We start from the raw sequence: 15,172 nt of genomic DNA on the forward strand, positions 1-15,172 counted from the left end.
CTTTTACTTTCTCTAAATTTCTCCATCAGTCTCTACATAAGATGGATTGCTTTAGTAGTCTACTACCCCGGCATGAATCCAAACTGATTCTCTGAGATTGACACTCCTCTCCTCTCCCTCATCTCCACCGCTCTCTCCCATATCTTCATAGTGTAGCTTAGCAATTTGATACCCCTATAATTATTACAGTTTTGGATATCACCTTTGTTCTTGTATAATGGAACCATAGTACTCCACCTTCATTTATCGGCATCTTAGCAGTCTTCAAAATAACATTAAACAATTTAGTCAACCACTCCAAACCTGCCTTATCAGTGTTCTTCCAAAAGTCCACCGAAATCTCATCGAGTCCAGTCGCTTTCCCCCTCCCCATCCTGCTAATAACACGTTTAACCTCCTCAATTTTAAGACATCTACAGTATCCAAAGTCTTGAAAACTATGAGAGTACGCTAAATCACCTAATATAATGTCTCTGTCTCCTTTTTCATTTAAGAGTTTGTGGAAGTAAGCTTGCCACCTTTGCTTGATAGAGGTCTCATCCACTAACACTTTACTTTCCTCGTCCTTGATGCACTTTACTAGATCTAAGTCACAAGCTAGATGTATAATTGCAATAGAGAAAAAGGGATAATTATATTAGACATATCAAATCATTTTACCTCATAAAATTGAACTATGCAAGAATGTCTAACAATTTTTCATTATAGATCTCTCTCTTGCAAAATCAAATCAAAAAAGATAAAAAAATGACCAAAAAAAAGACAAAAGATGAAGCAAAAGGAGAAATGAAAATAAAATAATTATTAAGTCTCAAAATAGATTTTTATAAGAGTGATTTTAAGGTGTCATCAATTTGTGTATTAAATTGTTTGTGGGTTATGAATATGAAAGGTTAAGAGTTATGGACATTACTAATATTAATTAAGAAAGAATTTATGTATTAAGGAGATGATTTTATAAAATAAAATAATTGAAAAAATGAGAAAAAAAAAGATAGAATGGAGGCATAGTCCTTTGCATATATATAAAAGATTCTTACACCTAATTTTTTTCCTACATCTAATCTGACCGTCTCCAGTTAATCAAAATGGACGTCTTTTCGTCTATATTTCACAGGTCTTTGCCCTCATATTAGAGCAGACGCTAGTACCATAATTCCTCTGGCCTCCATTCACTGTGGCATTCCCTCCTTCTCTACCAGCAATCATCACTCACTTCTACTTAAGGTAAGTCCCATTAAATCTCCTCTTCTTTTTCTTCGCCTAGCAGATTGATACTTCAGAACCTGGCTGTAACTTTTTGCTAATCTGAATTTGTTGAATAATTGGGTTGTGGGTAAATGCATTTATCCACATTGAACTTTCATTGATTAGAGCACATCTCCTAATTTTTTTTTTGTCTTTAATTTGTTGATTTTCTGTTTTTATCTGAGAGTTGTAGTTTTTTTTTTCTTCTTTTGGACCTGAAAGTGGAAAGCCCTATTTGATCTCTGAAGTGTATGGACTTTCTTGTACTAAAGCAGGTTAATGGCCATCCTATTCTTTCTTCATACCTCGAAAGATTCTGAAATACTATTAACGGTATTATATCTCTCGGCTAAAGTTTCTAAAGTCCACTGTTGAAGCCAAAGCTTAGATACGAATATATCAATAGGGTATCTTGCCTTCAATTCCATGAACCAAATGCGGGATAAATGACACGTTGGGGAGATTTTCTTCATAGGTCTTGGGAATTGACATTCTACCTACACTGCACAAAGGAAATGAAGTTTCTTGGGAGAGGAAGAACTTGATAGCATAAAAAAATGTTTTGATCATAAACAAAACTGATGAAATGCAAAGCAAGAATATTTGAATAATGAATGATCAAGAATTTTTTGAAAATGTTTATATAAACAATTCTGTCTTGCATCTTCATCAGTGGTGTATGGGACCTAAATTTAGATTCCTCATTTCCTCTAGCTGAAATTGGAAGTACAGAAGGAAAAAATATAGTTGCTACATATTTCACGAGTGAAGAAATGATAAGTAGTACTAAAAAGGTAACAAGTGGGTTCTTGTTGGGTTTACTACTTGGGGAATTGACTGCAAGAATATGTGGTAGAGTGAAGAGGTATGAAGAGCTACTAAAAAGGAGACTGGTTTAAAATTTACCAAGAGCGAAAGATGGAAAAGCCTGGAAGAGTATAAGAGAAAAAAGAAAGAATCTAGGAGGCAATTAGCGAAGTTGGATACAGCCTTAGATGACCTACCACAATAGTAAGGGATGTAGAGAGAAAGAAATGTATAAGTTAACTTGATTGAGGGAGAAAAGGAGTAAAGACTCGAACCAAGTTAAGTATATTAAAGATGATTTCAACAAGTTTTGACCAGAGAAGTAACTTTACAAATTTCATACATCCGATACAAATTAGAACCTTAATTGAACTCGTAGAATCAGGTCAAGTGAAGCAGATGATGCCATGAATAATACGATATGTATAAAAACATGTCATCGAGATAGAATCTGTAGTGAGGTTCGGAAGTTCCTTGGAAGATTGGAATAGTATGACTAACCAGGTTATTCAATGTTATATTCTGGCGTGCAAAGATGCTAAATAAGTCGAGAAAGTATTGATTCCAGTACATAAAACAAACCATATATTAAAAATTGTTCCAATACAAAATAAGTTGCAAGGCTTGATTTGAAGGCAAAAAGTTCAGGTTTCTTGAACAATAATAGTCAATAGATGCTTACAAAATTCATACTTCTGGTGTAAAAGTAGCCTACCTAGTGAATCTGAATCAATATATGAATTTCTTAGATTTGTTAGGAAGGAGAGTGTAGTAGGTTGTGCTTTATTCTTTGTATGTTTGCTCCTTTCTATACCTTCTCGGTACTTTTCTATAAAACATTTACCTTATCAAATAAAAAAAAAGAAGCCAGGGTGGTATTGAACTTACTATACCACAAAGCTTTTGGAAAGAGAGATACAACATTGACTTAGTGTCACTATAAGGGTAGAAAACCAGCTTGGATTGATTGGTATATTAATGGAAGAGGTAATATTTGTATGAAGTAGGTTGATGGAAATCACTAGGAAAAGGAAGAAGGATCTCCGTGTGCTATTCACAGACTTCAAAAAAAGGTATGTGATAGAGTGCCAAGAGAAGCCTTTCACTAGGTAATTGAGAAGAAATGAACCCATGATAGAGCGCCAAGAGAAGCCTTTCATTAGGCAATTGAGAAGAAATGCATCCATATCAAATATGAAAACAACATAAATGATATGTATGAATGAGCCATCACAAGTGTGAGGGGAGCTAGGAGAAGAAGGTACAAGACTTGAAATGTTACTCCTATTGCTTTAGTATGGATCATTTGGAAATAGAGAAACAGGAGATCTTTCGAAAGGGTGGAGATGAGCTTTGCTCAATTGAGGAGTAGCCTTTGATCCCTTATTTCTTTTGGTGCACGCATGTAGTTCCTGATTGTATGGAGGATTGGGTGTCTTTTATGGAGAACCATATTTTATAGGTTTCTCCTTTTTGAGTATACCTCATGTATATGGCCAAGTTGGCATTGTTATTATTAATGAAATCTTTTACTTGATCAAAAACAAAAACAATGCAGTTCTCACAACAGTAGGCAGAGGCGGATCTAAGATTTGGAGTCTTTGGGTGCCAAGTAGACTCCTCAATTAAATCAACTTTAGGCTTCAAATTAAATTATTCGTCTTTTCGATCTATATGAAAAATCAATCAAAAAAATATGAATAGTAATAAATTAACAATTTATTTATTATATAAATAATAATATATAATAATATTTGGTTTAGGGGAGTAGTAGTGCGTATGCACTCCATGTGGGCCTAGATGAGGAAGTCAAAAGTCTTTTTTGGGAGGATTTGGATGAGGTAGTGAGAGGTATACCGAGTACCGAAAAGATTTTCATTGGTGGAGATTTCAATGGCCATTCGAGACAACTTTTAATGGTTTTGATGATGTTCATGAAGGCTTTGGTTTTGGGGAAAGAAATGGCGGCGGGGCATCTCTCCTTGAGTTTGCTAAAGCTTTTGAGTTGGTTATTGCTAATTCGTGTTTTCTAAAGAGGGATAATCATTTGGTTACCTTTAGTAACACGGTAGCGAGGACTTAGATTGACTATTTACTCCTCCGAAAAGGTGATAGAGGCCTTTGTAAGGATTGCAAGCTTATTCCGAGTGAAAATATTACTACCCAATATAAGCTTTTGGTGATAGATTTGGAGATTGAGAGGGATAGGAAAAAGAAGACTCTTTATGACCGACCAAGAATTAGATGGGGGGCCTAACTCCCACCCTTTTTCGGGAGATGAGGGAGAAGTTGGTTGGTTTAGGGGCATGGAGTAGTAGTAGGGATGCGAACAACATGTGGGACATATTGCTGGTTGCATTAGAAAAGCAACTATCGAGGTGCTAGGGGTATCGAGAGGAATCTTTGGTGGTCGTCAAGGAGATTGATGGTGGAATGGAGAAGTACAAGGCAAAGTGAAAGCTAAGAAGGTTGCCTATATGGAGTGGTTGGAGTGCGTGGATGAGGATGAGAAGAGTAGGCTTAAAGATATCTATAAGAAGGCGAAGACGGAAGTGAAGTCGGCAGTCACAAGTGCTAAGACGACAACTTTTGAACGCCTATATGTCGAGTTAGCGGAGAAAGGTGGGGATAAGAGATTGTATAGGCTCACCAAAGCGAAAGAGAAAATCTCGCGACTTAGATCTAGTAAAGTGCATCAAGGACGAGGAACGAAAAGTGTTAGTGGATGAGACCGCTATCAAGCAAAGGTGGCAAGGTTACTTCCACAAACTCTTAAATGAAAAAGGAGACAGAGACATTGTACTGGGTGATCTGACGCACTCTCATAGCCTTTGGGACTTTGGGTACTGCAGGTTTTTTATGATTGAGGATGTTAGACGTGCTATTAGCAGGATGAGGAAGGGGAGAGCAACCTGATGAGATTCCGGTGGATTTTTGGAAGAGCATTGACAAGGAAGGTTTGGAGTGATTGACTAGGTTGTTTAATATTATTTTGAAGACAACTAAGATACTAGATAAATAAAGGTGGAGTACTATGGTTCCATTGTACAAGAACAAGGGTGATATCCAAAACTGTAATAATTACAGGGGTATCAAATTGCTAAGCCACACTATGAAGATATGAGAGAGAGTGGTTGAGATAAGGGTGAGGAGAAGAGTGTCAAATCTCAGAGAATCAATTCAGATTCATGTCGGGGTGGTCGACTACTGAAGCAATCCATCTTATGTGGAGACTGGTGGAGAAATTTAAGGAAAGAAAAAGGGATCTTCATATGGTGTTCATAGATTTTGAAAAGGCTTATGACAAAGTTTCGAGAGATATTCTCTAGGGGTGTTTGGAGGCTAAAGGTGTCCCGATGGTGTATATTAGGGCGATAAAGTACATGTATGATGGAGCCAAGACTCGGGTTAGGACGGTGGGAGGTGACTCAGACCATTTTCCTGTTGAGATGGAACTACATTATGGATCTGTACTGAGTCCTTTTCTTTTTGCCTTGGTGATGGATTGTATTCAAGAGGAGATTCCATGGTATATGCTATTTGCGGACAACATAGTTTTGATTGATGAGACTCGGGACAGTGTTAATGATAGGTTGGAGGTTTGGAGACAAACTCTGGAGTCCAAACGATTCAGATTGAGCAGGTCCAAAACTTTATACTTGGAGTGCAAATTCAGTGTTGCGATAAATGAAGAGGGTATGGAAGTGAGGCTTGCCACTCAACCTATCTCCAAGACAGAAAACTCTAAATATCTTGGATCCATCATCTAGAGCAGTGGGGACATCGATGAGGATGTCACGCATCGCATTGGGGCAGCGTGGATGAAATGGAGGCTTGCTTTTAGAGTCCTGTGTGATAAGAAGATACCACCTAAACTTAAAGGTAAGTTCTACAGAATAGTGGTTAGACCGACACTGTTATACTAAGTGGAGTGCTGGCCAGTAAAGAATTCTCATATTCAGAAGATGCATGTTGCGGAGATGAAGATGCTGAGAAGGATGTGTAGACACACTAGAAGTGATAAGATTATGAATGAGGTTATTCGATAGAAGGTGAGAGTGACCTCTGTGGCAGACAAGATGAGAGAAGCAAGACTGAGATGGTTTGGACATATGTAGGAGGAGGGGTGTTGACGCCCCAGTTAGGAGTTACGAGCGGCTGGATTTGGGGGCTATGCGGAGGGGTAGGGGTAGACCGAATGTATTGGGGAGAGGTGATTAGACAAGATATGACGCTACTCCATATCATCGAGGACATGACCTTAGATAGAAAGGAGTGGAGGTCACAGATTAAGGTAGAAGGCTAGTAGGGATAGAATGATGTTTTGCCTTGTGTAGGTTTAGGGTTGGCCGTAGATCTAGGCGTGCCAGTATAGTTGTGTTGTTATTGACTTTAATTATCACGTTACTTTGTTATCGTTATTGTTCTTGTTTTGTAAAATTTATATCTTTTTTATTTATGTATTTATTTATTTATTTTCTATTTTTATTTATTTATTTTATTATTATTTTTTTCCCATAATGTAGATATATTGTTTTTCTCTCTTACTTTGGGCTGTGACTTTTGAGCCAAGGGTCTTTCAGAAATAGCCTCTCTATCTCCGTGAGATAGTGGTAATGTCTGTCACTTGAGTAGAACCTTCATGTTCAATCACTTCAAGCACATGATCAATAGATGAGAAAATAACAATAAAGTTATCTAATGTTTTGAAATGTGATCCCCAACTTATATCTCCTGGTCTTTGGAGCCCACGTTCTTGATGTAATCCTTGTTCAGCATGAATTTTACCGAATTCAAGTAATTTCTCCAACTTTTCAGCTTAGTGATGACAAAGTAAATCTCTATGCTTGAAAGTTCCTCCAACAACACTGGTGAAATGATCAAAAAAATATTTAATATCCAAATGTTTTTTAGCAATAGCTACAAGTGTTGGTTGCAATTGATGAGCAAAACAATGAATGTAATATGTCGATGGACTATCTTTCATGATCAAAGTTTTGAGACCATTTATCTCTCCCTTCATAATACTAGCTCCATCGTAGCCTTGTCAACGTATTTTGGATGAACTTAATGACTGATCGGAAAACAAAGAATAAATTACTTTCTTCAGTGAGCATGCCAATGTATCACTAACATGGACAATACCGATAAATCGTTCTACTACTTCACCATTCTTGTAAACATACCGCTAAACAAAAGTCATTTGTTCTTCGTGTGAGATGCCTTTGCACTCATCAACTAATATACCGAAGTAATCCCCATTCAAGTCCCCAATTGTAGCTTTCAACATTTCTTTCGCACAAGCATTGACAATGTTCTTTTGGATCATAGGACAAAGTGACACATCGGCATGCTCATTAAAGAGAGAAATTTACTTTTCGATCATTTGCATAGTCCATCAAAAATACGTGGACAAGGTTATGATGGAGCTAGTGATATGAAGGGAGAGATAAATAGTCTCAAAACCTGATTATGAAAGATTGTCCGTTGACATATTACATTCATTGCTTTGCCCATCAATGGCAACTAACACTTGTAGCTATTGCTAAAAAACATTCGGGTGTTGAAGACTTTTTTGATCATGTCACCAATGTTGTTGGAGGATCCTTCAAGTGTAGAGATTTACTTTGTCATCACTAAGCTGAAAAGTTGGAGAAATTACTTGAATTCGATGAAATTCATGCTGAACAAGGATTACATCAAGAACGTGGGTTCCAAAGACCAGGAGATATAAGTTGGGGATCACATTTCAAAACATTAGATAATTTTATTGTTATTTTCTCATTAGTTCATGTGCTTGAAGTGATTGAACATGAAGGTTCTACTCAAGTGATAGAAATCAAGCAGAGTATGTTTTGACAAAGATTAAAACATTCAAATTTGTTTTTGTGCTTCACTTGATGTTGGCAATGTCAAATGAGATTGAGCAATATTTTACAAGAAAAAGATCAAGATATTGTTAATGCCGTGAAGTTTCTTAACATTGCAAAGAAAACATGCAAGATATGAGAGAAACGAGATAATAGTCTTTGTTGGATGATGTTTCCTCATTTTGTGATTCGCATGATATCTTGATGCCCAAGTTGGATGAGCTTATTTTCCTGAAAAGCCAAAGCGTAAATCTTCAAGTGTTTGTTATTCGAACCACTTTGTTTTTGAAGTTTTTTTTGTTGTGTGCAACTTCAAGAGTTTAATGATCATTTTGATGTAGTGAGTAGTGATTTGCTTCTTGGGATGGGTAGCTTGAATCCAACCAATTCTTTCTCTAACTATAAAGGGTCGTTTGGTGTGAAAGATAAAAATAAATAGTCATGAGATTAAAAAATAGTCTAGGCATAAAATTTTGGTGTCTTGTTTGGTTGACATGTTTGGGATAACTTATAGCCCGTTTGGATTGGCTTATAAGTTGTTTTCAGCTTTTTTAAGTGTTTGGCTAGCCAACTTAAAGTCGTTTTGTGCTTAAAATAAGGCCCAATAAATAATTGGGTTTGTTTGGACAGACTTATTTTAAGTAGTTTATAAGTTGAAAACAGCTTATAAGTCAAAAAAAAAAAGTTGGGTTGCACCTACTTTTTTTAAAAAAACTTATAAGCAGTTTTCAACTTATAAATTACTTAAAATAAGTCCATCCAAATGAGCTCTTATCCCCCCATTTATACCATAGTGATGGCATAAGTTATCCCATATACATGGTGGGATAACTTATTCCAGAATAGCTAATCCCAGAATAATTAATCTTGAGATGGTTTGTTTCCAATCAAATGGCCCCTAAAGGTAGAACCATGACTTTAGCAAAGTGTTATCTAGGTGAGTTTGATAATGGACAAATTTGAGTTACCAACTTGATACTTTCATAATTCATATGCGATGTGTTGATCTCAAGTTCTCCAACTTGCAAGGAATTCATAATTTGGCCAAAGGCATTGGTTGTGGCAAATCTTGTGGAGACTTATTTACTTGTCAAGTTGACTCTGATTTTACCCGTTGGTACGACAACTGTGGAGTGATCATTCTCATCCATTCAGAACACAAAAAATGAAGTGTGCAATAGCATTGATGATCAATCTTTAAATGATTGTGTAGTATGTTACATAGAGCGTGATATATTTGTTAATGTAAGTAATGATGCCATCATTGACTGTTTTCAGAATATGATAACTCGTCGAGGACAAATAATGGATATTTAAGATATTAGTAATATTATTGAAAGTCTTAACTTTGTTCACTTCACGATCTTAGTCGAATGTGGGGTGTGAATTTGTAGTATATATATTACATAAATTGTCATCTTATTAATGTTGATTGATTTGTCATATAGACCGAAAAGACGAATAATTTTATCCAAAGCCTAAAGTTGATTTAATTGATGAGTCTCCTTGGCAGCTGGAGACTCCAAACCCTGGATCCACCTCTGATCCCAGTCTAGTGCCATGCTTGGTGAATTGGAAATTGATCATAAGTTGTTTATGGAATATTTTCCAAGGGCTTTCTTCTGTTATTCACGGCATCTATGAGAAGATTCTCCTGTCTGTAAGACACCCATAGTAGTTTGGGTATAGTATTGACTTTTGAGCCACATGATTGCTGCAGGATTGCAGTTTATCCTGGGAGCGACTAAACATTTGAAGTGTTGAAGTTGTGGATGTACGAGTCTGTAGATTGTTCGTTTCTTTGATTGCAGTACCAAAATCGACGTTTGAAAAAAAAATAATTGAATTTGTAGATACCACAGTCCAGTATCTAATATATCTGGCTCATAGATGTAGCCATCAACTTCATCTGATGTGGCATTCTAAATTCTTGAGAAAGGTTTTGTCATTATTAGTTTGGTCTTCCTTTTTATGTTCTGAGGAAGATAATTTGACTGTTACTCCGCAGAGTATCGGGAGAATGCTCACCGCAATCATCTCTTGAACTGTAGTCTTTCGATTCTTTAGTATCAGAAAACATTTAAAATGTCTTGGTACATGATGGAGTTCACTAATATCCTGAAGTAGGCTTAGCAGCTCTGAGGAGACACACTGTCGAACATCATACTTTGAGTGGTGCAGCTTGTGATTATGGTAAAACAAAGTGAATCACATTAATACTAGCAATTGCTGCAGATATGTTTTTTTATGATAAATGTCAATTGTCATCTATGCTTTTTCAGTATTTTTGTTATATCAATCATTGTTGTGATGCAGTCTTCTTCCACATTTCAAACCAATGTATGAAATGATCCTTGATCTACGAAAACCTGAAGCCTCTAACTATAGTTTCCTATGCGACAACAAATGCTTTAAACCTAAGGATTTTATATAGTAGTAAAATCTCATCAATAAATTCTATTGGATCTTGTGATACTTTCTATATATGGAGAGGTTCAATGGAAGGGATTATTTGTTTCACTAGACAACACTCTTGGAAATGTGAGGGGCAAGTCCTTTTACATTAAATCCAGGTGTCCAGCATCAGGGTATCATCCTGTGCATAATTGTTATTTCTTAGTTTTGATATGAACATCCTTTAAGTTGTAAGTGGTGGTCAGACCAACTATATTATATCGGGTGGTGGCCAGTCAAGAACTCTTATATCCAGAAAATACGAATGCCGGAGATGAGGATGCTGAGGTAGATGTGTAGGCATACCAAGATAGATAAAATTAGGAATGAAGATATTCGGGGCAAGGTATGAGTGGCTCCCGTGAAAGATAAGATGTGGGAAGTGAGATTGAGATGATTTGAACTTGTGAAGAGGAGAGCTGTGGATTCCCTGGTTGGAGGTGTTAGAAGTTGACTGAAGTAGGCTTGAGGAGTGGCCATTGGGGTGAGGTGATTAAGCAGGATATGATGCTACTTCTGCTCATCGAGGATATGACTCTTAATAGGAGGATTTGGAGGTCAAGGATTAGGGTAGAAGGTAGGTTAGTAGTCGTTCCCTTTTCCCAAAGTTTAGTATTATTCGTTTCTTTCCCTTATATTTAGATTTCTATCACTACTTGTTGTTTTGCCTCGATATCTGATTATCTTGCTGTTGTTTTTGTTTGTTGCTATTACCTCTTTTTCACTGTTTGTTGTTATTGCTTCTTTTTCACTATTTGTTCAGTAGGGTGTCTTTCAGCAACAACCTCTCTTCCTTCTCAAAGGTAGGAATAAGTTTTGCGTACACTCTACCCTCCCCGGACCTCATTACACTGGGTTTGTTGTACGCAGTTGTTGTTATAAACATCCTTTTAGTATACACCAGCCCATAGAAAATTTTAACCTAGAGACACTGTGAAGCTTATGCTTTAGAATATACTTGTAATGTGTTTTTTTTGGTCAGTTGGAAATGTAGGTTTTAGGTCCTACACTTCTTTGATTTGTGTTAGTTCTCTTAGACAGCCTTGTGTTGCAGATCTTGTTCCGAGTAATTTCTTTTGGTTTGGCTTTTCTTTCTTTACATCCCTTTTTGTTGACGGGGTGGGGAAGGGGGATTATATTTTGGATTATCGTCTTGACATATTTCTGGCTCTCAATACTTATCTATTTGGTTGCTATTTAGTACAAATCCATATATGATCACCTTCAACATCCAGAATTGTTTTTTATTCTTCCATATCCAGCAGGTCAGCAACTAATGGCAAGGACAAAACATCAACAGTCTGTACCTGTTCCTAAAACTAAGAAAGATAGTCCGGGTGCTTCACAGGTAAACCACCTAGATGAAGATAGCTGGATAATAGTCAAGAAGCAGAAAGTTAGAATTTTTGTCCCACCCCTACCTACACCTAAGCAGTCCGCGGTGCATATTGCTGGAGAAAGCCTGCTACATGTACCAGCAATTAAACCTACTGATAATCAACCACATCAAGTTGAGATGCATACTGAAGCTCACGTAGTTTGTGAAAGGGAGGTGCCAAAGTCTTTGACACCTGAACTTGCTATTCCAACAGTTGCCAAAGTAGTTCCACAATTAATTTCTCAGTTCCCAAGACCATTAAGGCAAAGTGAAAGGGAGCGTTTAGAAAGTCGACCAATGCCTAGTTTCAAAACTAATAGAACCACTGGTGTTTGCTCCACCTCTAAGATTACCAAGCTATCAATTATTACTGCTGATAGGGGTGGGATGATAAATAAAAGAATAAGAGCAATTAATCTTGAGCGCAAGCTTGAAAGTGCTGGAGGCTTGAGAAGTTGGCTGGTTTCAAGGGGCTTTGAACATTTTGTGAACATCTTTCAGACCAAGAGTATTAACAAGTATCAGTTGGCAAATCTAACCATGGAAAAGCTCAAGGAGATGGGTTCACATGCTGTTGGTCCTCGGAGAAAACTGATACATGCTATTGACTGCCTTTGTCATCCATGCTGTTTTGACCATCTGTGATCTCACAAGACGAGATGACCTTTGTCAATGAGATGCTACTACCACAGATCGCTTCGACTCTAAATGTTAATTACAAACTGATCAGGAATGTGCAACAAGAGTTAGAATTGTCACACTGTCTTGTAAATTTTCAGATCTTTGATTTGGTGCCACTTGTCTGTAGAAGTATAATAGAATGCAGTTGAACCACTTAACAGGAAAATCAACCTGCTCCCTCCCTTCTAAGGAAAAAAGCACTGAATATTGTTGAACCTTTGACAAACGGATATAATTTTGGATAATGAAGTACATCTGAAGCATTTCAACATCAATTTGCATTTGATGGTTATTTTGGAAAACCGGCCAAACTTTAGATAATGAAGTACCTCCATGAGGACTTTATCTCAACATCAAATTGCATTTGATAGCTATTTTACTTGAAGTTTTTGTTTTTGACTCCTTCAGCTTGTAGATAGAAAGCAAAAAGAGAGCCCAAAGTCTTGCCCCTCAACATGGTAGGCTCGTGAATTCTAATCAGGCTTGCAAGGATTATTTGCGGCACCTTCAGCTAGGATTCTGAGACAAAGGTAAGATGAAATGCAGTGAAATGGCATTTGAACCTTCTGAATGTTTCTACATACTAGAATACATCAAACTGCGAGGCTGTTAAGTACCATGGAGTACAAGTGTTCAACTATTCATTATTCAAGAGTATTTTAGTACTTCAATAGTTGTTGAAGTAAGTTCCTGTTCTCTACTAAAACTTGGTAAAGATCTGAAGTTGTTTATGAAATTCAAGTCTACCACTAGGATTTTATTATTTTGTGTCATTATGCAACACTGATTCTGCCACATACTATCAATGGAAGTGAGTTTGGGAACATTGAAAACTGTTGCTACTTACTTTATAAGGATGAACCAGGCCGTTGATCTTGTGCTCATGTCAAGCATTTGGAAAAAAAACGTATATAAAAGTAGTCTTCAATGATCACAGATAGATTTGATTATTAAGATCACTTGTCAAATAAGGCAATCTTTCCCTATAAGCATTAGTATCAAAATAATAGTAATTTTTATTTTACAAATTACGCTTCACAAGCAACAAGTACCTCGAAGAAAAATGATTTTTAAATTACTAATTCAATTGTTTTTTTTCCATATATGAGCACTGCGACAAATAAATTGGCTTATAGTAAAAAGATTTTCTAGTATTTTCTAAAAAGAACTTGACAGCTAGAGTAGTAAAAAGGGTGGTGGGGTTGCATTTGGTTTAGAATTCCTGTTAGAAAAAGCTATTAGTTGCATGTTTGGATTAACTTATTTTTAAGCCGCTTATAAGTTGAAAACTGCTTATAAGTTAAAAAAAAGTAGGTGCAGGCCAATTTTTTTTTTTGACTTATAAGCTGTTTTCAACTTATAAACTGCTTAAAATAAGTTCATCCAAATAAACTCAACTATTTATTGGGGCTTATTTTAAACACAAAGTGATTTTAAGTTGGTCAGCCAAATACTAACAGCTTGTAAGCAGCTTATAAGTCAATCCAAATGGCCTCTAGGACGGATCCATCCAAGCTCATTAGCTTGTGTGGGTGATTAATAAAAATGACTTGGAAAGTGATTGACCTTAAATTTTTTATCTCGCTTGCCTAATCATACATAAAACTTCATGTTCAATAATTTTTTACTTTTAACCTCGAAGGTTTGCCCATTGAGCAAGCGAAGTTTAAATCTCACATTTTCAAGATCATTAGGTGTAATTAACATATAAATACGTAATTATCAATGTAGGAAACATAATATGTTCTACTTATGTTTGAAAATATGTATCATGAATAGGATTAGTTATCCAAAATTAGTCTGCATCTTCTACGGATTTTTAGATGAATAAAATAATTTATTCGTTTCGTGAGGATTGCGGATGATTGGTGACTGAAGTCCTAATTGTTTCAGCTTCACTTCTGCCATAAGTTTTCCTAACAAGTATTTTCAATTAAGTAGGACATTTCCGAAACATTTTCTAGGAACAACGTTTCCAAAAACTGATTCCCAAAACTTTAGCGTAAACCACATCCAAACACAATGTAACAAAATGAGCTGAAATTTTATTTTTTGTCTTACGTAATTGAATAATTGTGTTAGACCTCTTTTTGTCTCACACATATGTGGACCCAATATATATATATATATATATGGACACAAAAGTGCAAACGTTCGGATCCACCTATTTGTAAAAATAAAATAAAATAATCTTATACATTTATTGATAATTGTACAAGACACAAAGTAAACTTTATACTACTTTTCTGTGTGTGTAAGACAACTTTATTTTGCGTGTCTAATGTGATAAATAAAGTAAATATTGCAGGTGGGACCTACAATTAAAAACTGCGAGAGAATTGGACAATATTTCTTGGGAAATTCATTTGAGCATATGAGATTTAAGCCATTCATGATTTAAATTTATTTATCTTATTTTTATTATTTGATTTATTTAAATTAATATTTTTGATAATTATTTAATTATCATTTTATATGTCACATTTAATAATTTAATATTATAAAATTAAAATATATTTTGGTATATTCTACATCTTTTTAGTTTAAAATTATAAATTCAAAAGTTTTCTATACTTTATTAAACTCCGCATCAATTCAAAATTAGACAAAAAAATTAAAACAAAAAGTGTATAAGATTATTTACAATAATATGTTCCTTTTTTTTGAGAAACTTACATAAATAACTATAATTATAAGGTTATTGAATTTGAATAGCTATAAGTATGATATTTAC

The 15,172-nt window shown here is 35.7% G+C and overlaps 1 protein-coding gene across 1 annotated transcript; it reads left to right on the top strand.

Annotated features, from left to right (window-relative positions):
- Positions 1-10,039: 10,039 nt before the first annotated feature.
- On the top strand, positions 10,040-12,598 carry LOC129903696 (uncharacterized; the record flags this gene model as incomplete). Its single annotated transcript, XM_055979244.1, has 2 exons — positions 10,040-10,118; positions 11,645-12,598. Coding segments are annotated over 2 exons (837 nt in total), but the record flags the coding sequence as incomplete, so codon positions are not given.
- Positions 12,599-15,172: the final 2,574 nt, after the last annotated feature.

Source organism: Solanum dulcamara, chromosome 9, assembly GCF_947179165.1.
Source record: "Solanum dulcamara chromosome 9, daSolDulc1.2, whole genome shotgun sequence".
NCBI lineage: Eukaryota > Viridiplantae > Streptophyta > Magnoliopsida > Solanales > Solanaceae > Solanum > Solanum dulcamara.